This window comes from Equus caballus, chromosome 8 (genome assembly GCF_041296265.1).
Source record: "Equus caballus isolate H_3958 breed thoroughbred chromosome 8, TB-T2T, whole genome shotgun sequence".
In the NCBI taxonomy this organism is placed as follows: domain Eukaryota; kingdom Metazoa; phylum Chordata; class Mammalia; order Perissodactyla; family Equidae; genus Equus; species Equus caballus.
The window spans coordinates 46,250,622-46,274,848 of NC_091691.1; the positions used below are offsets into that span (position 1 = coordinate 46,250,622).

The 24,227-nt window shown below is 47.6% G+C and overlaps 1 protein-coding gene and 1 long non-coding RNA gene across 2 annotated transcripts; one reads left to right on the plus strand and one right to left on the minus strand.

Annotated features, from left to right (window-relative positions):
- Nucleotides 1-92: 92 nt before the first annotated feature.
- On the minus strand, nucleotides 93-16,355 carry TUBB6 (tubulin beta 6 class V). The gene is made up of 4 exons (XM_023648220.2): nucleotides 16,143-16,355; nucleotides 15,664-15,772; nucleotides 13,917-14,027; nucleotides 93-1,581 (listed from the first exon to the last, which is right to left on the minus strand). The coding sequence occupies exons 1-4, from the start codon at nucleotides 16,197-16,199 to the stop codon at nucleotides 518-520; spliced, it is 1,341 nt and encodes a 446-aa protein (XP_023503988.1). The 5' UTR covers nucleotides 16,200-16,355; the 3' UTR covers nucleotides 93-517.
- A 3,221-nt stretch (nucleotides 16,356-19,576) lies between these two features.
- On the plus strand, nucleotides 19,577-23,387 carry LOC138915248 (uncharacterized). The gene is made up of 5 exons (XR_011420933.1): nucleotides 19,577-20,372; nucleotides 20,598-20,664; nucleotides 20,739-20,887; nucleotides 21,355-21,429; nucleotides 23,281-23,387. It is a non-coding gene; the product is annotated as an uncharacterized lncRNA (long non-coding RNA).
- Nucleotides 23,388-24,227: the final 840 nt, after the last annotated feature.

Below are 24,227 nucleotides of genomic sequence, written 5' to 3' on the forward strand. Positions count from 1 at the left end.
GTCCACTCAGGAAGAGGAGAGACCCAAATAACCACTGTAAAAATGCAAAGTCACAAATCTATCACGTAACAGAGGCTGTAAGAGACAAAGGAGCAGTTTCAGTGTTTTATTATGAATAGACTGTTTCAAAGTTCAGTAATTGCATACTCAGTATAAGGCAGCACCGCACAGCTTCAGGCTTCCTCACAAAGGATGAAAAAACACTATGTGTGAACTTCCCTGCTAATTCTCAGACATAGTTGAACACAATAGAAGGTGAGGTTTATTTCTTTAGCTCTTTATTTCTGGCCCATTAGTTCTTTCAAGTCCTCCAGCAGAAAATCCCTGTAGGCTGATGTTCAGATCGGGCAGCACTGCCGCTTCTCTGCTATCTTACTGTACTTTGTTCCATATGACTGACAGTACAATGTTGCTGCATTTCCCAGGGGCCTACACCCACATATTTGGACCAGGGCACCACTGGTGGCACCGGAGTTAAAGATGGTCTGCATTGCGGTATCTGAGACAGGGGGCTCCTCTATTCATTGATCTCCTCTTCGTCGTCCTCAAAAGCTTCTTCACCATCATTGGCCGTAGCTTCTTGATACTGCTGGTATTCTGACACCAGGTCGTTCATGTTGCTCTCTGCTTCTGTGAACTCCATCTCATCCATGCCCTCCCCTGTAAACCAGTGCAGGAAGGCCTTCCGGCGGAACATGGCAGAAAACTGCTCCGAGATGCGCTTGAACAGCTCCTGGATGGCCGTGCTGTTGCCAATGAAGGTGGAGGCCATCTTGAGGCCCCGAGGAGGGATGTCACACACGGCCACTTTGACGTTGTTGGGGATCCACTCCACAAAGTAGCTGCTGTTCTTGTTCTGGATGGCCAGCATCTGCTCGTCCACCTCCTTCATAGACATGGGGCCCCGGAAGACAGTGGCCACGGTCAGGTAGCGCCCGTGTCTCGGATCACAGGCCGCCATCATGTTCTTGGCATCGAACATTTGCTGAGTCAGTTCTGGCACCGTGAGGGCCCGGTACTGCTGACTGCCTCGAGCTGTCAGGGGAGCAAAGCCAGGCATGAAGAAGTGGAGGCGGGGGAAAGGGACCATGTTCACTGCGAGCTTGCGGAGGTCGGCGTTGAGCTGGCCTGGGAAGCGCAGAGAGGTGGTGACCCCACTCATGGTGGCGGACACCAGGTGGTTTAGGTCCCCATAGGTTGGCGTGGTGAGCTTCAGGGTGCGGAAGCAGATGTCGTACAGGGCCTCGTTGTCGATGCAGTAGGTTTCATCTGTGTTCTCCACCAGCTGGTGGACTGACAGGGTGGCGTTGTAGGGCTCCACCACAGTGTCGGAGACCTTGGGGGAGGGCATGACACTGAAGGTGTTCATGATCCTGTCGGGATACTCCTCTCGGATTTTGCTGATGAGCAGAGTGCCCATGCCCGACCCCGTTCCTCCCCCGAGGGAGTGGGTGAGCTGGAAGCCCTGCAGGCAGTCACAGTGCTCACACTCCTTCCTCACCACGTCCAGCACCGAGTCCACCAGCTCGGCTCCTTCTGTGTAGTGCCCCTTCGCCCAGTTGTTCCCTGCGCCAGTTTGTCCTGGAATAAAGCCAAAGAGAGAAGCATGCAATTTAAATAGGGCGGGATGGGAGGGGACTGCTCATTATTATCAATACTTTTTAAATAGGATGGAACAGATGTGTTATGAAGTGATTAGACAATAGTGTTGGCCAATGTTAGGGGCGGGAAACAGGCACCCACCAGCATTGCTGCTGGGCTCATGAATTAGTGCAACCTCCTCAGACAAGTTAGACACCCATGAAATTTTAATATGTACATGTTTTGACCTGGTCATTCCATTCTTATTTTTAGATAGGTAATTCTTGCACATGGTAAAATTTAAAGGGAACAAAATTTTGTACACATTAAAAAACAAGTTACTTTCCCATCTCCTTTGAGCTTTCCCAATTTTGTACTAGGTACAAATATTTGCTTTTCAAAACAGTAATCCTTTTTCACGGTAATGGAGCCCCTCATTCATCATGGAGAATTACTGTTGCAAAGTTTTCTGAGCACCAACTATTTGTTTTGCACCTATAATGAAATGCTCGGCACAGCAAGTCATCCCTGCCCTCAAACTGCTTCCAGACCGGGGATGTAAGGAGCTAACATCCCTGAAAGATTTTTGTATTTTTATCCCAGGAGGTCAAGTAACTAGAAAGAGACCTTCTAGCTGGTCTACTTTCTGCACAATGGTACATTTTCCCCAACATGCTTATTTATATTTTACTTTATGGAAGAAACATAGAATCTGAAAGGCTGGCTCTTAAAACAAAATTAAAACCCTATTTTTCAGTTCATTTCATTATAAAATTGAAGATCTATCAGTAGAGAAGTCATATTTTTCAAGATGTAAAAATAATACCTGTGTGTGTATGAATGGACGCCCTCAACGAGAACTGGTAAAGAGGCCCGGGGGGAGCTTATAGTGGTTTTTACTTTCCTGGACACGCACATCTCTTGTACTCCACACACTGTTGCTTTGAAGCCCTGAAAATATTTTAAAACTCCACACCCCACATACATTTTTAAGTTGACATCTAATTTGTTTTCATAAATGAAAATAGTTGCAAATGATATTTTAATTTCTGGGATACTAGAAATACTCTTTTAAAAACAAAACTGTTACATCATTCTGTTAAATGTAGCCAACAGAGTCTATAAAAGTCAGAAATAAACCCTAAGTTGAAATTGACTGTTTTAAAATTCCTGTGATCACAAGGTGTTTAAAATGTCAATATAACCATAGTTCTTTAAAATGTGTTCATTTATCCAAGGGTGAATATTAAATATTGCCAGAATGAGACAGGGTTTGGCATCAACTTTGTTCCTCTTCTTTATTTTTACTTATATAAATAGGGAGAAATCTTGTCCACATAAATATGTAAATAAGAATGAGTCGTTTTCTAATAATCTCATTCAATTATTTGATCTTCTTCAGTTACATGCCAAAAATCAAAGCGATCTATCATCAAAAAGTATTTTTAATTATCTTTCAGCCAAAAACTCAATTTTGTGGAAAGGAGAATTGGAAGCAAGCAGACTTGCATCAATCATTCTTTTCTTCTGTTTCTGGAAGACACCAAAAAAGGCTTTACCAAGCCTTACCTAAGGCTAACTCACTTCAAGGCACTTTGTTGAATTCAATATACTTAGAAAGAACTGGGAAAACTGAAATTTTAATTCCAATACAACTTTTTAATGAAATGTTTTAAATATATTTTTGTCAAAATTTTTAGGTTGCAAGGGCCGCCCCATGGCCTAGTGGTTAAGTCCGCGTGCCCCGCTTTAGCGGCCCAGGGTTTCACTGGTTCGGATCCTGGGCACGGACATGGCACCACTCATCAGGCCATGCTGAGGTGGCGTCCCACACAGCAGAGCCAGAAGGACCTATGACTAGAATATGGAACTATGTACTGGGGGACTTTGGGGAGAAGAAGAAGAAAAATAAAAAAAAAAAAGATTGGCAACAGATGTTAGCTCTGGGCCAGTTTGAAAAAAAAAAAAATAGGCTGCAGATTTAGCTTATTCGGGTTATAAAAACTATTGGTCACATAATCTACCTGGCAAAGGCAGTTCTCATCAGAGCAATCCTCAAAATTGGACTTACTTTCTGTCAGAGAAACATGACTTTATTTTTCAATTCAAATCAATGTTAATATGCATTTCAAGGAATATCAGAAAAACCCCTGAGAACTAAATTCTGGAGCACACTGTAAGGTAAATTACAAAAGCAGTAAAATCAGAGGAAATGATGCAGAGACCTATTTAATAAATTATAAAAATGAGGCATTGCTATTTCTCATTATTCTAGTAATAAGGCAATGTAGTAAATAGTTAAAATGGTAAGTTATTTAGGAAGCAAAGAAGGTTATTAAAAGGTATTATAATCTTTAATACGTGGGTATATCAAATCTGGTTTTGAAACAAAGAACCATGTGTAAAAAATTTAAAAATAAATCCACTAGTACCCTTACCAAACTCTCCCTACGTAGTAAATGAGAGACCAGGTTGCGCTGCTGGAGAGGAGAGCGGGCAGGTGACCTGACGTGTCACGTGGACGCAGAAAACAAGAGGCGGCAGAGATGCCAAGGCCGCCGGTCCTCCCGTCGGGGCTAAGCACTGCTCTGCTGGCCTTGCACTGTACGGACCTCTCCCCGTTTATTCCAAAGAGGTTAACTTGACTTTTGGCTATACCTGGCTGGTGGCAACAACTCCCAACCACCAGGCAGAGCTCAGAGTCTCTGCTGCGGGTGGGCAGGCCCACGCCTGAAGCTGCGCACACCCATGGGGAAACTGAGCTGGGCACCAGGGTCACCACTGAGGCCGCCTCCTGAGCCCAGCCTCCTGCAACATCAGGTACGACGAGTAGATGGCAGACTCTCACACACTTTGGGGCAGGGACCCACTCACTGGAGGTTGGCTGACAGGCACCCCTGGATTCTGCTGTGTACTAGGCCCTAGTCTTGGGGGGAATGAGCGTTCTCTCAAATTCCTTTGAATCCTCCATAGCATTTATCAGGGCTAAGTACTGCGGGTGTTGAAAGAAAAATAACCGAAATTCTGTGATGCTTCAGGAAGTTTAAAACGGATTGACTATAAGTGACTTGTGTGACATACAAAGGGATGCTCTCTCCTCAAATATCTAAAGGAGGCCTACAAATCAGCAGGGAAAACAACAGCCTTTAGGAAAACAAGCAAAGGACACAAACAGTTCACAGAGAAGAAAATGCAAATAACTTAAATATTCTGGGGCCCGCCCAGTGGCGCAGCAGTTAAGTTTGTGCCCTCTGCTTCAGTGGCCAGGATTTTGCCAGTTCACTGCTTGGCAAGCCATGCTGAGGCAGGTGTCCCACATATAAAGTAGACGAAGATGGGCATGGATGTTAGCTCAGGGCCAGTCTTCCTCGGCAAAAAAGAAAATGATTGGCAGCAGATGTTAGCTCAGGGCTAATCTTTCTCAGGAAAAGTAATAATAATAACTTAAATATTTGACCTATTTCTCATAGATGAAATGCAAATTAAACAAGTAGATTCGATTTCTCCCCTAAGAAACTGACAGAGCTCAAAAGGTTTGAGCACACGGTGTTGACGAGAGTTTAGGGCAAGGCCCCTTCAAACATGAGCTGCTGGAGGCATGACGAGGACTGGCCTCTGTGGACAACAACTTAGCAAGATCTATCAAAATTAGTCCCTCAGACTCAGCAATTCTATGAATTCTCCTGCATATGTGCAAATGACAGACAGACAAATACTCACTGAGGAGCAGTTTGTAATAGTAAAGAAAAAAAGGACAATGCAAATATCTATGAACAGAGGACTGGTTAAATCAATAATCAATAATGGTATCTATGCAAAGGAAAACGATCGCCATCAACCCCAGTACTGAGATGGAAAGATTTTCAAAATATACTGCTACAGGGAAAAAACCCTGAAGAACTAAACGGTCTGTGTGGTTGGCTATCCTCACAGGTGTGTAATCGACATGCACGTATCAGCTGGTACGTGCACAGAATGTATCTGAAAGGATGCACCAGAACCCTTGAGAGCGGCGCCTCTGGGAAGGAGTTTGGGAGGGGGTGGCACCAGCTCAGGGTAGGGAGGAGATCCAATTTTCACCGTACACCCTTTGTTCCTTTTGAATCCTGGACCAAGTAAATGTTTCACCTGGCTAGCTAGCAAAATGAACACTGTTAACTGTATCAAAACATTTAAAAATGCATTTAGGGGGGCTGGCCCCGTGGCCGAGCGGTTAAGTTCGCGGGCTCCGCTGCAGGCGGCCCAGTGTTTCGTTGGTTCGAATCCTGGGCGCGGACATGGCACTGCTCATCAGACCACGCTGAGGCAGCGTCCCACATGCCACAACTAGAAGGACCCACATCGAAGAATATACAGCTATGTACCGGGGGGCTTTGGGGAGAAAAAGGAAAAAATAAAATCTAAATAAAAATGCATTTAGGAAATAAATTAGAGAAACATGCACTGAACTAATGACTATGGTTGTCTGAAGGACAGGACTGTGGGGTGTTCCGTTTCAACAATAGTATACACTGCTTATAAAATTTAAACAAACATGCACCTTATGACAATCAAGAGAAAATTAAAAGATGAAAACATACCTTTAAGGAAACATTTTTAAATGTCATCAATAAGTGGGGAATTACTAAAAGACAACGCACATACAGTGGAAAGGCGCTGTGACAGTCAAGGGGGATGTCCAAGTTATGTTACTCAACTCTCCCAAAAGCTGCAAAAAGGTATGCATGGCATGATCCTATTTTGCAAAACCAAAATCAACTGTGTGTGTATGCACGTGTGGACACGCGCATGTGTGCATGCCGACGAGTGCATGTGTACACAGAAAAAGTCCAGGCAGGACACAGCCCCATCGTCTACAGCACTTAGTTATCCCCAGGGAATGTAATCTCAGGGCCATCAGTAGAAGGGATGAGGGGCTTCCATTTTTACACCATATACTTGTGTATCATTTGAGAAAACGTGCAAACAGTTTTAACTTTTTCTTTTTTTTGAGAAGATTAGCCCTGAGCTAACTGTTGCCAATCCTCCTCTTTTTGCTGAGGAAGGCTGGCCCTGAGCTAACATCCATACCCACCTTCCTCCACTTTATATGTGGGACGCCTGCCACAGCATGGCTTGCCAAGCAGTGCCATGTCCCCACCCGGGATCCGAACTGGCGAACCCTGGGCCACTAAACTGGAACGTGTGAACTTAACTGCTGAGCCACCGGGCCAGCCCCAAGTTTTAACTTTCTAATGAAAACATTAAACACATTTAAATATTAAATATTGACGTTTCCTGTAGGGCAGAACTGCCCATCTGAAGCAGACCCCAGCTGGCCCCCGCACTGGTCTGTCTTAGCCCCACCTGACAAGTGAGCTCAGCCTCTCCCTCCTCCTGTCTTTGCCCCACTGAGCCTGTCAAAGGCACCAAAGCTATTGGCACAGCAGGACCAAGACTCTGTAGAGCGGGCCAGGGCTTGGCAGACGGCCCCTTCATGCTGGCAGCACACCAGAGGGCACTGGCCACTCTAGCACTCTCAGGTGGCCGTTTCCTTGTCTAGGAGATGACTGTGTTTTCTCTGACGAACAGAGAGATTCACTTTCTTCCCACCCAGTGGGGTCACACAGTGAAACCTGGCTGGCCACCCTCTCTTATCCAGCTCGAAATGGTCACTGTCCTTCCTATGTCCCCACTAACTCCTGTCCATCCCCTCCCCACCCAACCCTGCAGGCAGCAGCCTGGCCAGACTACACGGGAGGCCTTGGGAAGAACAAACTCCGGGCTAGCCTCATAGCTGGAGCTCAACGTAGAGCTCAACCTTTACAAAGGAAGGACTGTGAGTCCAATGGTCAAAAAGAGCCTAGCAATTATTTCATTAAAATGGAGTAGAAACCAACAACGGAAAATAAGTAGGTGGCTTTAGGCAGATCCAAGCCACAGCAAATCAAGTTCACTCTAGAGCTAAGTCTACAGCGACTCAACTTGACTCAACTTGACTCTCCTCCAGCTCACACCACTCACTTGGCTTCCTCAATATTTACAGCATGATTAGCCATGAAGTTGTCTCTGCTCTCGACAAAAGGAGGAAGCCTGTGACTTCTGAAAATATTTTGCTCCTGTCTCATAGCAACAGTTAAATATTTGGGGGTCATGAGTTGAACATCTTCTGTAAGGAGATGTTGTGACATTAATCAGAGGCTCCAGATTCTGGAACACAAGGCTGTAGTCTCTAAGCTTTGGCAGGCAGGCTGCAGCGCATCCCCCGGCTTTCCTCAGAGTCCACCCTCTGCTTTGCCTGCAGCTCACACTGGGTCATGGATTAAGCCTTAAGGCTGCGTATGTGCTTCCTGACCCCTCTTCTAGCCCTGAACGTCAAAGAAAAAGTTACAGGTGCAGAAGGAGGCTTAAAGGAAAGTTATCTTTCTGCTGTTTCATTTTCTCCCACAAAACTCTCTCCCACTATGCAATAGGCATGACTGCTATGCAACCAGCAATTTGTTAAGAAAAAGATTTTTTTTAACTATATCCATGTTCAAAACTCAAATGCAGAAAACTTTCTCTGGTTTATTTTAATTTACTAACTCTGAAACAATGAGCTATAAAGCCAACGGAGGGTGAACCATCTCCCACTCGTGGACAGTCCTGCCTCTTCTATTTACCGAACTTAAACCAGATGACTTAGAAACGAACAACATAGGATGTTTATGCATTCTGGACACTCCTCCATTCCACATAACAGACGTGTTATCCGAACGAAATAAGCACGTTCATTTAAACAATTCACAATTCTTAATTAAAAAGTGTCAATTTTTAAAAATTACTATTAAATACAGCTATCTCCCATCAGTAGAATCTGCTAAAAATTTTAAATACTTTGAATCAAAACAGGGATGCATGTTGTAAGAAAAAAGCAAAGATGTAATAAGCAATCCTGGAGACAGTTTAAATGCCTAGTGTCATTTCTAACATTTTGGAGGTTGATAAGGACGACAAATTAGATAAACAGGCACTATAGGTCTGTCTTAATTTGTTTTTAATATTTTTTATCCCATTTATCAATAGCTAGAAAGACAAGGCCAGACCTTTCTCACACTTTCTTAGTTTTCAGTTCCAATAAATTAAACCAAAGAAAACGTCCACAATTGCTGAAGCCGCTGCTCAGAGACTCTAGCCTACCATGACTTCAATTGCTTGTGATGCTCCAATCTCATGAAAATCAGTTCATGGAGTCAACTCTCTTTCAAACCTCAACAGGGCCTATCTGCACAGGAGGGATGGCCAAGGGTGAAGCCCGAGTCCTGAGCAGACAGCTGGGCTGAGTGAGCAAGTGAGGCAGAGAAGGCACCTGGCCTCCAGCGTCCTATTTGAAACCTCCAGAAAGTGGATAAACAAGTGCCATTGCCTCATCCAAGACACGTTTCTTATGACAGATTTAAAGCACATAAAAGGATATGAAGAATAATTTTTGTTTTGTAAGGAAGACTAGCCCTGAGCTGACATCTGTGCCCTTCTTCCTCTATTTCATATGTGGGACGCCTGCCACAGCAATGGCTTGCCAAGCAGTGCATAGGTCCGCACCCAGGATCCGAACCAGCCAACCCCGGGCCGCCAAAGCAGAATGTGCGAACTCAACCCATGCCACTGGGCCAGCCCCATGAGGAATAATTTAATGAATAGCTACATCCCTACTACCCACTATAAGAAATAAAACATACCAATGTTACATGAAGCCCAATATAACAAATATAAGTTTGAACATCTTAAATTGAAACAATGTAGAACTGGATAATTTTTTTCTATGTCCTCTCAAAAAGCAGCAAAAGTCGCGTGTGTGTGTGTGTGTGTGTGTGTGTGTGTGTGTGTGTGTGTTTCAGGTAACCAACCTTCCTCATAGGATCAAGGGTCACTGACTCAAATTTTAATATGGTGTCTGCAGGTTTCTCTATGTACGAGTCCTGTTTATAGGTGTGTGCAAGTTTTTTTCTTATACAAGACCCAAATTCAGAATTGTTCTGACATTTTCTATGAAGCAGTTCTTAAAGCACTGTCAATTATACTCTCCAAGTACCTCACAGAATGAGCATTTGGTTGATAGATTTCTTTCAAAGTTTACATTGAGGCAAAAGCACAGCAGAAATTACGCTCTCAAACATTGCTGGTGGCACTAACCCGACCGGAAAGAGTATGGCAAATGTATGGAGGCCAAAAAGAAAGAAACAAAGGGTGAAATATATGAAAGTATACTATGATGAGCATAGGAAATAATTTTCTTTTACTCTAGTTTTTAATTTTTAATAATGTGGTTATATATTAGTTTTTGTTGAAGTGAAAACTAAAAATAAATAAATACAAATAATTTAGAACAGAGGGGACCTCCCTTTTTAAAAGGGTGGTATATTCTCTTTTATGAGATGATGACAACCATGTCCCTTACCTTGCTTCCTTTTCTGAATTTAGTTGCCAGAAACCCAGAGCCACAACTGAACTCATGCTCCCTGTTAACTTTGTTTTAAACTGCCACGTTTTACGGCTATCTTTACTGTACGTTGTCTCGTATCCTTTTAGAAGCAGGAAAGATATGTATTTTACATAAATAAAACGACGATATTTTTATATATATAAACACATATTCACTTCTAATGTGCACCTGCCTCAGGAAGGACATCCACAAAGTCAGCAACAGGACCTGGCCTCCGGGGGGAGCTGGGCGGACAGTTAAGGCAGGGACTAGTTTTCCGCTGTATAACATTCACTATTTTTTGAATTTCATATCATGTACATATACGTATTGTCTATCAAAAAAGAGTACATTTTTCTTAATAATGAAATATATTAATTTTGTTTGGTAAAATTTACTTAGACCTAGGTAATTCAGGTTCAAGCAACCTTAGCTATCCTCTCAGATTCTTACCAGAAATTCATCGAACCTTCAAGGGAAGAAACTGTGAGCAGATCTCTACGTGGAGGTGCATTTTTATGGAGGTGGGAGAGACAGGGCCGTTGCTTCCCTCAGATTCTTACAGGGGCCTGGACCCCAAGACGCTCGGGAGCCTTTCGGGCTACAGACTGAAAAGCTGAAGGAGCCCGGAGAAGGGAACTGATACAGCAGAGCTGGCAGAGCTGAAACGAGCTGCCTGGTTTCCCTTCTCCTGAGTCTCCTGATCTCCTTTACCTGCCTCACAGCGCTCTCTCTTCTTGGCTACACTGACTCAGGAACCCAGCAAGGCAGTGCAGAAACAGTCTACAGCTGCTAAGAGCCTATACCCACTCAGTAAGAGAAAGCGAAAGAGAGTGTTGATCTGTATAAAGAAAGCGGGGGGAAGTCATCCTTTTGCTCTCCTCAGAACAGAGAATTTTAATGTTATCCAGAGTGCTGAGAGCAGTCGACGGCAATGACAAGGACTGACACCAGCTGCTGGGAAGGGCAAGGGGACCCAGAGTTCTCAGACACCACCGGAAGGCGTGCAAAGGGGCTGAGCTCTTTTAGAGATGAATGTGCAGGATCCATGGTGAATGTGCAAGCATCTTTGTGGAACAGACTCCTAGCACTGAAACTGTTGGATCAAATTTCTTGATTTCCTGAATCTCTTAGGTTGTTCTCTGAACAAAGTTAAAAAGTATTATTTCCCCAAACACCTTCACCAACACTAGCTGTTAGCAGTTTTTAAAATACTGGCCAATCTGATGGGAGAAAAAAATTATCTTGTTTTAATTAACTCCCCCTCATTCCCAATTACTAGTAAATTTTGTCCCTAGGTATCTACAATTTTATTGCTATTGTGAATAGAATATTTTCCCATTATATTTTATAATTGACTATTGCCTTTAAGGTGATCCAGTTTGCCTAGGACTTTACCCGTTTCAACACTGAAAGTGCAGTGTCCTGGGAAACCCCCCGGTCCCAGGCAAATCTGGACAGTCGGTGACCCTAGAGCAGTAATGTCTGAGTATTTTGATCTTGTGTCTGGCTGCCTTACTGAGGTCTTATAAGTGCTCATCATTGTCCAGCTGACAGCCTATCTGAAAAATCCAAGAGAATTATTATATCTGCAAATAAAAATACTGTGTTTTTCTTTAAATGATTTCTATTTCTTTTCTTTCTCTGGTCTTTGTGCCCTGGCTAGAGCTTTCAGAACATGGAATAATAAAAGAGACAACAGACATCTTTTTCTTTCCAACTTTGCTGGGAATATTTCTAATGTTTCACCAGTGACATTGCTATGGATTTGGTAGATAATTCTTAGATAGTTCTTTATTCTTAAATAAAGGAAGTTGCTAGCTTAAACAGAAGTTTTTTTGTCTTCTACAAATCAGGAACACATACTAAATTCTAGCAAATATCTTGCGGCATCTATTAAGATGTCTCTTAATCTATCAGCTGACTTCTTAATGTCCAACCATCCTTGCATTCCTAGGATGTTGTTGCTAACATTCATCAAACACTGACCATGTATAACGTATTCTAAATATTTAAATAACCGAGAATTTTCTGTTACCCTCAAAGAAACCATCTCTACCTGGTGCCTTTTGGGGAAGAGGTTGGAATGTAAAATTTTGATATATTCCATTTCTAAATCACAGTGCCTTTAAGCCAGGAATCAGCCTTAAGAGTCTCTTATTTCCTTGTTGAATGATTGAGGTATCCCTATTGATAAATATTTTTTTCCCTCTAGGAACATTTCTTTCTTTCTTTCTCTTTCGTAAGGAAGATTCGCCCTGAGCCAACATCCATTGCCAATCTTCCTCTTGAGGAAGATTAGCCCTGAAAGCTAACATCTGTGACAATCTTTCTCTATTGTTTGTATGTGGGATGCCTCCACAGCATGGCTAATGAGTGGCGTAGGTCTGTACCCAGGATCTGAACCTGAGAAGCTAAAGCGGAATGTGCAGAACTTTAACCACTCGGCCACAGGGCTGGCCCCTAGGCACATTTCTTAATAGTTACACTGGTCATTTTTGAGAAATAACATAAATGAACATGTGGTATCTCACATTAAAATACAATTGTCAGATGGAAAACTTTTAAATCTGCCACACATCCTGTAAACTCTACTTTGGCTCTTAAGATACAAATGGCTGTGAAGGGACATGTGCTTGCCTAGTGGCTTTTCACTTTCTCTCTTCATTCCCCTAATTTGGCAGACTATATTAAGGCCTTGAGCACTGCTGTCCGACAGAACTTTCTGCAATGATGGAGCTGTTGTTATTTACACTGTCTAATATGGTAGCCACTAGCCACATTTAGCTATTGAGCACTTGAAATGTGGCTAGTACAACTGAGGAAGGGAATTAATTTTATTTAATTTTAATTAACTTAAATTTAAAGAGCCGCATGTGGCTAGTGGCTACCACTTTGGGCAGCAGGGTCTAGAGCTGTCTTTGCTTGGGGCCCATTATGGTCTCCAGCAACACAGGTCTAGTTCAGAAAGGTAAAGAATGCAAATGTCCCCATTGGTGGACTATAAAACTATTGGTAATTTAGGTTTTCTGATGTAAGAAAAAGGGCACCACAGAGCCTAGTCCTGGTCTATCTGAAATATCAAAGGTGACAAAACCCTTGAACAAGTCATTATCAGAAGTTTTGCCCATCCCATTGGTTGTATGGGTTGTCAGAGCGATGGGGAAGGGTTGATACCTAGCGGTCTCAAACTCTTTGTGAATGTTCATCCTGCTGGGTCACCTTTATAACAGGTCATTGCCTGATTCCACTACAAGGTAATAAATTCATGTACCAACAAAATCTTCCAAGATTCTGTCTCCTCTGGTATACTTTGAAGTAAGCTTGACTCTAAAAACCTTAGCGACAGGGTGATGAAAGCTGGTAACACTAATGGTGCCACTTTATTTAATTCTACATAATTTTCTTCGAGAGTTTGCAAAGGGACAGGTGCTATTATCATTTTTTTAGGTGGAAGAAAGGAGGGGAGGATTTGCCCAATTCTGATGAAACAAAACTCACAAGGTGCCAGCCTTTAGAAAGAAAAAACTATCTATAGATAGTGAAAAAGAAATATGGGTATAAACACACTGAAGTTAAAAGATGAGCAATATAGCAACAAAAAACAAATGATTATCATATTATGATTATTTATGAGAGAGAGAAAAGTTAATACCTAAATAATTCTTTTAAATCAAGAACTATCAGTATCAGTATTTCATTTAGAGATACAGAGATTACCTGCCTAGAGAAAAAGTCAAGACTTAAAAGAGGTGCCCTGTGATGAGGCTGGGGACTGTTGATTTCCATTTAAGCTTTTCAATGCCATGTGATGCTTTTAATCTTGCACATAAATTAGTTAGATGTTTAAAAAAAAAAAAAATTGGAAGAAGAAAGTAGGAAAGATGGAACCTACCAAAGATGAAGTTGTCAGGCCGGAAGAGCTGCCCGAAAGGCCCAGACCGCACACTGTCCATGGTGCCGGGCTCCAAGTCCACCAGGGCGGCCCTCGGCACATATTTCTGAGCTGGAAGAGAACAAAGCCACCCACAAGGGTCACTTTCTGGTTTCTAGAGTAATGGACTTCCCCATAGCAAGCCCACCAGCACAGATGCCTGGAATGTATGAAGCAGGGCTTCTTCAGAGAGAGCACCTGGCTTTCTCAGAACCACCGAATCTTTGCACTAGGCGGGGCCTCGGAGAACACAATCCCACCCTTGAATTGTTCAGGCGAGGAAACCAGCCCAGGCATGAATGGGTGGAGGAAGTTCCAGGATTAAACAGGATAAGAAATCAGGTCTCCTGACTTCCTGCCCACTGTATTTTCCAGTTCACCCTGATACCTCTTTCCTGTTGGCAAGTTTTACTTTTTTAGCTCCATGGAAATAAACTGTATTTGTTGCAGCAAATTGCAGTGTTGCTGTGACAGTCTTTCTGCTTTTCAGCACCTCTTTCCTGCACACACATACATGAACCCAAGCTACAGTTTGAGCACCTCGTCACTGGTACCACTCCATGGACAGTCTCCCGGGAGAAACTCACATTTATGAATGAGTGTTGCTGTATAGCATTTTCATTTGCAAGCACACTTTGCCATTTGGGCAAGAAATTGTTCCCAGTGAGGATGGGGTTAATAAGACTGCACCCAGGAACTGTTCCACAACTCCTGACCTACTGTGCACACACCCAGATTGAAGAAAGGATATAACCAAGCTGGACCTAAGGGTTAACAGGAAGTGCAATGTACACTAAAATTTTTCTTAACGCTATCTAGAAATTTCACCTCTGTGCCCTGCTATTCCAGACCTTTTGTCATTGCTGCTTAATGAATAAAACCCAGTGATTTATGTAACCCGCTCTTCCCAGCTTCTGTGTGGACAAGCAGCAAATGACTCCAAAAACTGAGAGTGATCATCTCTGGGGATATATGTCATGTGTGTGGAAGGGCAGCTAATTTTCTGGGTGTTCTTTCAATATCTTCGTTATTTCTTGTTTTCTGAAGGGCATGTATCACTTTTATAACAAAAAATAGTTGCAGAAATAATGCATACATGTAGCCACAATACGTATGTAGATATTCAGGTCAGGAGTGATACTGTTTCCAAACTTGGAGAAACCACAGCCTGGAATTTTTACTAAACTCCACCAGTTACCCTGAATTGTCTGCAGTTTCAGCTTCCAGGGAGCATGAAGTTTTTTAGAAGGTCTGCAAAGGGCCAGAAAAGTCATTTAAGGGAGTTTTTTTCAAATTTTTTTGCCAAGAATCTCCATTAATACATTTTAAACAGGGGCGGGGAGGGGGGAGGCCGGACACGACCGACTAAGTTGATTTCACAGCACTAACGGGTTGTCTGGTTCAAGAGCTCAGACCCGCGGGATAGGCCGAATGCCGTGATTTGAAATAAACTGACGGCAGATTTCCCGCCCCAGGCAGAACAAGGCAGGAGCCCGGCGTGCTGCTACATCCGGAGAACTCTCCCCACCGCGAGCTGTCCTCACGTGAGGGCGGCACCCCAGCGCCAACGCCGGGTCTGGGCGGGGAAGACCGGGAGAAGGCTGCGGTCCCGAAAGGGGATGACCAGGGTCCGGGCGGGGATGGTCGGAGGCCGGGAGGCGGATGGCCGGGGTCCGGCGGAAGGGGGGGAGCGGGCCGAGCTACTCACACGATGACTCATTGTAGTAGACGTTGATTCTCTCGAGCTGCAGCGCCGAGTCACCCACGTAGCCTCCGGCCGGGTCGATCCCGTGTTCATCGCTGATCACTTCCCAGAACTTCGGAAGGGCGAGGCGGGGAACAGACGGTCAGAGCCCGGGGCCCAGGGCGCCCCCGCCCGCACCTCCCCCAGGGCCGCCCGGGCGGGGCGGGGGCGCGGGGCCGCGGCGGCCGAATTCCAGACGCGCCTGAGCAGCCGGCCGCCGCTCCCAGGGGGTGGGGAGGGGGCGAGGGCCAGGGGTCCCGGCTGAGACGCCCCCTCCTCGGCCGCCACTCCTCGGGCACTTCCCGGGTGCGGCGCGGGGCAGACGTGCTCCGAGGACCGAGGGGCACTGGGCGGTGCGCCCGAGCCGTCCGCCCGCACCGAGGGCCAGCTCCGACCCCCGGCCTGCAAGCCGCCCCCCGCAGGGGAGTCCCGCGCCCGCCCACCTTGGTGCCGATCTGGTTCCCGCACTGGCCCGCCTGGATGTGCACGATCTCCCTCATGGCGGGCGCCGGCTCTGCGCTCACGGCTCTCGTTCTGCGGACGGCGGCGAAGACTGCGGGCCGGCGGGCGGCGCGTTTGGGGACCGACCCCACGCCCGCCCTCCCCCGGGCACCCGACCAATGGCGGCGGGCCTCCCCTGCCCGGCCGCGCCCTGCGCCTCCGCCGCGCGCCTCCCTCCGCGCCCCCTCCTCCCCAGCCGCCCCGCCCCGCTCGCCCACCCCGGGCTGTCCCGCGCCGGGTCCCGGGAGGGAGGACAGGTGCTGCCGGGCGGGAAAGCGAGACTGAGGACCCCTCGGGCTCTAGCATCGAGGGGCTGTGCTGTAGACCGTCCCCTGCTGAGCCCACAGGGGCAGCCGCCGTCCCACACGGGGCCACCTGGGTGGGTTCCGGGACCGCCCGGCGGACTCAAATTCAGCGGGTAGAAGGGCTTTGGGACTCAAAAGTCGAGTTTTTCGGGGTGACCCCTTCGCCCTCCCGCCCACTTAACCCCGGGTTTACGTTCTTGTGTCCTCGCCCTCCCGCATCTCCGGTCCCGCAGCGCGGGTGCCGTTCCGTTCTGACGACCCCGGACCTTTTGTAAAGGGGTTTAGTGAAAGTGAACACAGGCATGGCTGGATCTGAAAATGGGCACTCCCTGCACCGTGGTCTACGCAGCTTCTCCACCGGGAGCCAGCGATGAAAAGCGCCTTGGCCCCGGGAGGGCGCAGAGGGCTGGGCTCCTAGGTCGGGGACTCCCTTTGCTGGTCGAGGGGAGGTGTGGATGTAGGTGTTCTTTGCTGGGGTAGGTGCGATGCTGGAGGGGACTAGAAGGAAGGTTTAATCATACAGAGCTCATCTTCTCTCCTCAGGGGCAGGGGCCACCTGCCACGAAACACAGACGGAGGCCCTGCAGAAGGAACTAAGTCCACCCTGGGGACCTGGAAACAATTCTGTTATGCAAAGCATGGCTCCATACTTATTTTGTAAAATGGTTCCCAAATGTCTCTCTGCAGCTCTGACCTCTTTTTGAACCCCAACCTCCCATTTCCCAGCTCCTCCTGGGAACCTGGTCCCCTCAGCCCCTCCAGGTGGTAAACAAAGTCCTCACTTGTTAGCTGATGGGCATTCGGGCCCCCTACCCTCTCTGCTCAGCTGCCCTCACTCCTGGCCAGGGACTGCTTTCCTCACACAGCCTGGGCCCTGCTGCGGCCAGCCTTCCCACAGGCGTGCCCCTCCCCCCATTCCACTCCTAGGGCAACTGCGCTGGCTAGGCTCACTCGCACCTGTACTCTTGCAGCAAATGCCTAATGCAGGCCAGGTGTAAATCAAGGGTGCTTCTGGGCGTGAATTAGGTCCTCAGGGAACAATAGCCCCTCTCCCAGGCTGGTCTTGTTGGGGGAAGGAATGACCACTGCATGGTGAGTCAGGGTGACTGGGATCTCAATTCCAGGCCTGTTTCCAATTAGCTCTGTGTGAACTCCCTTGGATTCTCAGGCCTTCAGTTTACTCATCTGTAAAATAAAAGGCTTGCCCTCGGGGCCCTGGTTCTGCGGGGGCCCCTTGGGTCTGAATGTGCATCCACCAAAGACTTTTGCAAGAGTTTCCTCAAGTGAACACTTTAGGTAGGGAGCTTCTGGAAACCCCGGGCTGCTTCCCCTCCCAGGCCAATGGAAATGCTGCACAATGAGGAAGCAACTATGTTCTGTAATTTGCACCAGCAGTTTCTTTTTAGAGATGTTAAAGCTTTGGGAAAATCCTAATGTGTATGTGTGTGGTTAGAAAGAGGTAGAGAACTTTTTCAGAAAATTTCTTTTGGAGTTTTTCAAATGTTTCTAATTTTAGGGATTAATTTCTTGAAACTTTGGATCCCTGCCCCTATCCCCTTGCACTCCCCTGCAATGCTGCTTCTCTGCCTTCTTGTAGGTCCCCACATCTCTCTTTACACACGGGACACTACCAGGGAGGCAGGTGAGGGGACCACAGCCTCACCTCTGCTCCCCATCGACTCTGAGCCTGAGATGACCCAGCCAAGCTCTTCTGAGTGTTCAGCACTCTAATGTTGCCATTGCTCAATTTAGTTATTGACTCCAAGGAAATGTTCCCTTTTTTTTTTAGGAAGATTAGCCCTGAGCTAACATCTGCTGCCAATCCTCCTCTTTTTGCTGAGGAAGACTGGCCCTGAGCTGACATCCATACCCATCTTCCTCTACTTTACAGGTGGGACGCCTGCCACAGGATGGCTTGCCAAGCGGTTCGTAAGTCTGCACCCGGGATCAGAACCGGCCAACTCAGGGCTGCCAAAGCAGAGCATGGGAACTTAACCACTGCACCACTGGGCCGGCCCTGGAAACGCTCCCTTTAAGCATCTGCTGATGCTGAGTCTAGTGCAGGGGCCAGGCAAGTGGAGGGCGTATGGTTCCTAAAAGAGCCTTTCTTCAGCTCAAGTCACTCAGTCCCTGTGGAATCAAGTCGCTAAGTAGTTTAAAGAAAAGTGTCTCCTTTAGAAGCTTCAGTAGTTTGCTGAAATAGCCACCTTTTCAATGCCAGTTCTTGGGTGGAAATTTGAGTCCCAGGTATTTGATGGAAACAGAAAGGAGGTGTCAGTGTGGCTTCAGGGACACCACTGTTATCTGGATTTGATGGGGGGAAAGTTGATTTATTGGCGTTTCTAATGGACACTCCCTTTGACACGCACCCCAGCCTAGCATCCTCACCATGAGGGGAGGAGGTAACTAAGGTGATTAAGGCTCATGGCTGGATGCTTTTGTACAGAACTTAGGAAATCATCACATCAACCCTCCAGGGCAGGTGCTATTGCCGATGAGGAAATGGAGGCTCAGAGCAGCCATCACCTTGCTGGCAAGTGGGGGTGAAAGGATTCCACCATGAGTCTGAGGTGGGTCCCTAATATTGACGGGGCCGGAGCAAGCATACACATATGTCTAAAGTTATAGAAATTACAAATGAAGCTTACACAAGTCATGGAGAGGGCATTCTGTCCTCCCACCTTAAAGACAGACAGTCATCCCTCGATATCGGGATTGTTTCCAGGACCCCCTTCAGATACCAAAATCCGTGGATGCTAAAGTCCCTTATATAAAACGGTGTGGTATTTGCGTGTAACCTAGGCACATCCTCCCATATGCTTGAAATCATCTCTAGATTACTTATAATACATAATACAATGTAAATGCTGTGCAAATATATTTGTTTAGGGAATAATGACGAGAAAAAAGTTCTACATGTTCAGTACAGACACAACCATGGGAGGCCTTTCCATCCAGGATTGGTTGAATCCGCGGGTGCAGAACCTGTGGACGTGGAGGGCTGACCACACCTTTGTACCTGGAAAGCCAGGTCCAGCGTAGGATTCCCAGACTCCTTGGGGATTTGCATCAGGAGTGGCGGTGAGAGGAGGGCTGGCCACCAGCCTCCAGCCCCAGCATCAGCTCGCCTCCCTTTCTTCTCGCCTCCAACTTCGTCTCACCTGGGAAGGATCTCCCAGGCATGCCTGTGGACACCCCAGTGCTCAGCCCAATCTTGTCCTCCCTCGCCCTTACAGAGCCGTCCCTGGGCCACCCGTTGGTGCACATCAGTGTCGCAGTCACCTGTGAGAGGAGGGGGCCCTGGAAGCAGGTTCCAGGATGTTTGGGCAGGGAGTCCTGAGGTCCTGGGTGCTGAAGCAGGGGAGTGGACCCCTAGTGGGGACATCCCAGCAGCCCTTTGGGAGGGATGCAGCCCACAAGCAGGGTCCTCTTGTCTGAGTCTGAGGGGATAATGGAGTTCTCAGTCCATGGCCTTGATACTCTCACGCCCTCCCGTCTGCTTGCTGTCTGGCCCCCGAGCCCTCCGTCTTCTCCTGCGCCTTTGATCACATTTCCCTTCTCCTCCACTGCCTTCTTCTGTTTCCTCCACAGTCAGTCATCTGCAGCAAGGACTCCGGGGTCACTGCCGAGGTCTGGACACTGGTGTTGAAAACCCCTCAGGACATAGGAGACAGGGATCACGTGCTTGCTCCTCCCGCCCCTTTTCTGTGTTGCTGTGACCAAAGAATCAGGGTCCCATCCTCTCCTCTCCAAATGCCAAGAAGCCCCCGGGGAAGGACCACAAGGGGCCATGTCAGGCTCTGAAACTGGGCTAGTGATGGCCACCCATGGTCTTATTTTCAAGTAAAACTCCAGATTTTGACAAAGGTAATGACATCGGACCATTGTGCTTTCATGTGATGTGACTCTTGGCAGATAGAGGATGGGTTCTTCAGAAGGGAATGACTATCCCACTGTCGGCGTGCCAGGAGGGCCAGTGCTGCCATGGGAATGGAGACTGGTGCTGTGGGAGGTGGGAGGGGTGTTCCTCTCTCTGGGCATTGCCACCTGGCCTTCAAGGACTGTGACAAACTGCGGCTCTCCTGTCACCAGGGTGAGCAGGCTCTGGCTGCACAGCCACAACCAAGGATGGAGGAGTCGCCACCAGCCGAAGCTCCAGGTTAACTCTCGGGTTAAGCTCCTTTGCCCTCCAGCACCTCCAGCACAGCATTGTCGAAGCTTTCTCTCTGGCAGGCCTCCGGCAAAGCGGAGCTAAGGTCCTGCTCCTCTGGCAAATGGGCGCCTGGGGCCAACGTCAGCGGTGCCTGGATGTAGCTGTGACCCCATTATACTCTCAGTCCCGTCCAGCTGACGGATCCTGGTCACACCTGGAAGAATCAAAGGTATACAGGTGGCCTGTAGACTGTTAGACGCTAGCCTGGGTTGAGCGCAGTCTAGGTAAGGATATTTTCTTGGGTTCTAATTCTTTTGAAAAATGATATTTCATATATAGTATTAAAGAAATATATTTGACCAACCAGAACAACATGCTCACAGGCCAGATGGACATGAGAGGAACACTTATCCAGGGGGCCCGGGAGCATCTGCACTGTGGTGGTGGGCTGCGCACAGTGCGCAGCGTGCTGGGAAACAGGGAAATGCAGGGCCAAGCGCCACCTGGTCGGACTACCATGGTCAGGGCCTGCCTCTGTCCCTCATGTGCTCTGTGACAGACCCATGCCTCACCTGTCTGCACTCACGCCCCCGATCTGTGACACAGGCTCACACAGCAGCTAATGTCTAGGGTGGTTGTAAGAATTAGACGAGATAACCCACACGCAGGCATGTTGTGAACTTGCTGTTTCTTCAGCCAGGCGGCCGTGCAGTGATCATGCAGACAGAAGGTGACCTTTCAGGGCTGCCCCTGACACCTGCAGGGCCCAGGGTAAGTGTACAGATGGAGGCCCATGTATCATAGGACTGTATTTAAAAGTTATCATGCAATATTTGCAATATGCTCTAATTTCCCACTTTGACAAATATGTACCTTTATGATGCTCTGAAGGCCAAGTTTGAACTTAGAATTTTCCAACATGATGCTCATAATTCTCTGCTGGAATGTGACAGAATTGGAGAGCAGGCCCCAGCCCTCGACCTGACCCTCTTATCTTTGTCCTTGCAGCTCCACTGTGCACATGGGGCCTTGTGTGTTCAGGGTGGACGTCTCACCTGCACCTCCAAGTGGTCCACCCTGCCCAAGATGGGGGTGGGGGTGGGGTTGGCGAGCACTGGGGGTGAGACCGCCGCAGGGAAGCAGGCCTGTTTGGGCCGCTAAGGGCGGGGCACCTAGACAAGACCTGGAACGCAGAGGCAAGTCCCCTCGGCCTTGCAGACGGCTCACTGTGTTGGGGAGATGCTAGAGGAGCCCAGCAGAGAGGCTCCTCTGGCCTGAATTCAGGGGCGACAGAGCTTCCAGGTGAGGGCTGGGCGGAAATGTGAGGAGCGCTGGCTCTGCCGTGGGGCCCCTGGGAGCTGGTGCCTCCCTACGTTTTCCTGGACTCCTCGCTTACCTCGCTGCTGGAGGTGGTGTCACCAAGTCAAAACTGTCAGTTAGGGGCTGGCTCCATGGCCGAGTGGTTAAGTTAGCGCGCTCCGCTGCGGCGGCCAGGGTTCGGATCCTGGGCGTGGACATGGCACCCCTCATCAGGCCACGTTGAGGCGGTGTCCCACATCCCACAACTAGAAGGACCTGCAACTAAGATATACAACTATGTACGGGGGTGGTTTGGGGAGATAAAGCAGGAAAAAAAAACCTGTCAATTTTCCACTTCTGGGGCTGAGAATCATGAGCATTTTTCATTTCAGATGTGACAAGGACTGTGAATATAATATGCTTTGAACTGTGACAGGCAGGTGGGCCACGGCAGCCACTTGGGACCCTGCACTCTAGTTATTGCTCTTGGAGGCATCATTTAATTTGTCTCCATGTTGATCATTTATTCTAGGGGGGTCTTAAAATTAAGATCACCTGGGAATTAAAATCTCCAACCACACCAGGGGGAGCTTCCAATTCTGTGGTGGGACGTCTCAGATGTGTGGACTTTGAGTAAGCTCGTAGGGGATTTCAAATGTGCACTCTTATTTAAGACCCATGGATTTATTTATTGTCTTTCATGAAGCACACATTTATTAAGTGTTGGCTCAATACCCCAAATTGTCCTTGGCTCTGACAATACAAAGATGACTGAGCCAGACTCTGCCAGAATAAGTGTCCCAGACAGGATGATAGCAGCAGGCACAGGACCTGGTGGGCATAAAGTTCTCGACTGAATTCCAAAGAGGGACAAGTCCTTCCCAGCAGAGAGAATATACGAACTGTTCTACTTTGACCAAGTATCGGGGGAGAGGTGGCTCCATACAAGTGGTAAGAATCGGGCCGGCCTGGTGGCGCAGCCGTTAAGTTCGCATGTTCTACTTCGGTTGGCCAGGGGTTTGCCGGTTCGGATCCCGGGTGCGGACATGGCACTGCTTGGCAAGCCATGCTGTGGCAGGCGTCCCACACATAAAGTGGAGGAAGATGGGCATGGATGTTAACTCGGGGTCAGCAAAAAGAGGAGGATTGGCAGATGTTAGCTCAGGGCTAATCTTCCTCAAAAAAACAAAATAAAATAAAAGTGGTAAGAATCAAGCAGCTAAAAATGTTAGCAAGTTCTGCAAACAACTTTCGTGAGCTAATGTGGCAGTTCAGAGTAAGTGGAAGCCCCAGACACAAGGCGATCCCACACTCCCCCTGCAGCTCATTTCCAGGGCCTCCATCAGGTGTCACCCGCCTCCCCAGATTCTTCTCTCAAATGAAGCAAAGACCTTAGGCTGAGGAGGGAATTGATTTAAGACCCACTAACAGGTGAGTAGCAGTTTGAAAAACACTGAGAAGGGTGATCTGACTCTGTGGTTGGATTTGGAGGGAGAGGAAAAGGGAGTGTGTTCAGGCTGGAGGCCCCCACTCCGGTTCGCTGCATTCCACAGCCTGCGAAATCCACGATCTCTGGCTGCCCGTGGCTCTCCCAACCACGGGCAAGAAGCACCCGGCTGGCCAGAAGGTCCCCTCTGCCTTATGGGGTGTCCTGGAGGATGCCCCTACCGGCCATTAGGTTATTAATTATTCCCATTTAAAAAATGAGTCTAGCCCTTCTAGGCTCAGAATTTCACAGGGCAGCAATCACTGCCGGTTTTACTGTAAGTTGCAAGAGGCTCTCTTCCGCAGAGGACAGCCCGGCCAGGGCGCCCGAGGGAGCTGCCGCCGCGGGTTGCCGTGGGGGTCCGTCCTGGGACGCGGAATCCCGAGGCCCCCGGGCCGGCAGGGTGCTTCCCCGCGTCTCACCGCTACCGTTTATTTCGGTCTTTCTGCATAAATCTAATTACAGAAGATCTGGAAAACTCCAAGAGTGTTAAGAATAAAGCTGCAAAGATTGTTCAGGATTAAAAAAAAAAAAAAGACGTCTGAGGAGAGGTGAAAAGCACCTTGGAGATGCAGCAGCCCAGTGCCAGCGTGAACCCTGAATGCATCCCAATTGTTGTTGTTGGGTTAATCTCTAACACGCATTTTGAGGACAGTTGGGGAAATTAAATGATATCTAGTTGATGCTATTTTTTAAAGTGTGATACTGATACTGGTTACACAGGAGAGCCATGCTGAACTGTCATGTGCACGCAGCTTGCTTTCAAATGCTTCATGAAAAAGGA

Bases quoted from the DNA above. Each gene is read 5' to 3' on its own strand.
- TUBB6 (XM_023648220.2), bottom strand. From the start codon at position 16,199: ATGAGGGAGATCGTGCACATCCAGGCGGGCCAGTGCGGGAACCAGATC. The intron at 14,028-15,663 runs GTGAGTAGCTCG...GTTCTCTTCCAG, and splicing joins CTACTACAATGAGTCATCGT to CTCAGAAATATGTGCCGAGG. The intron at 1,582-13,916 runs GTAGGTTCCATC...GCTTTATTCCAG, and splicing joins GCCTGACAACTTCATCTTTG to GACAAACTGGCGCAGGGAAC.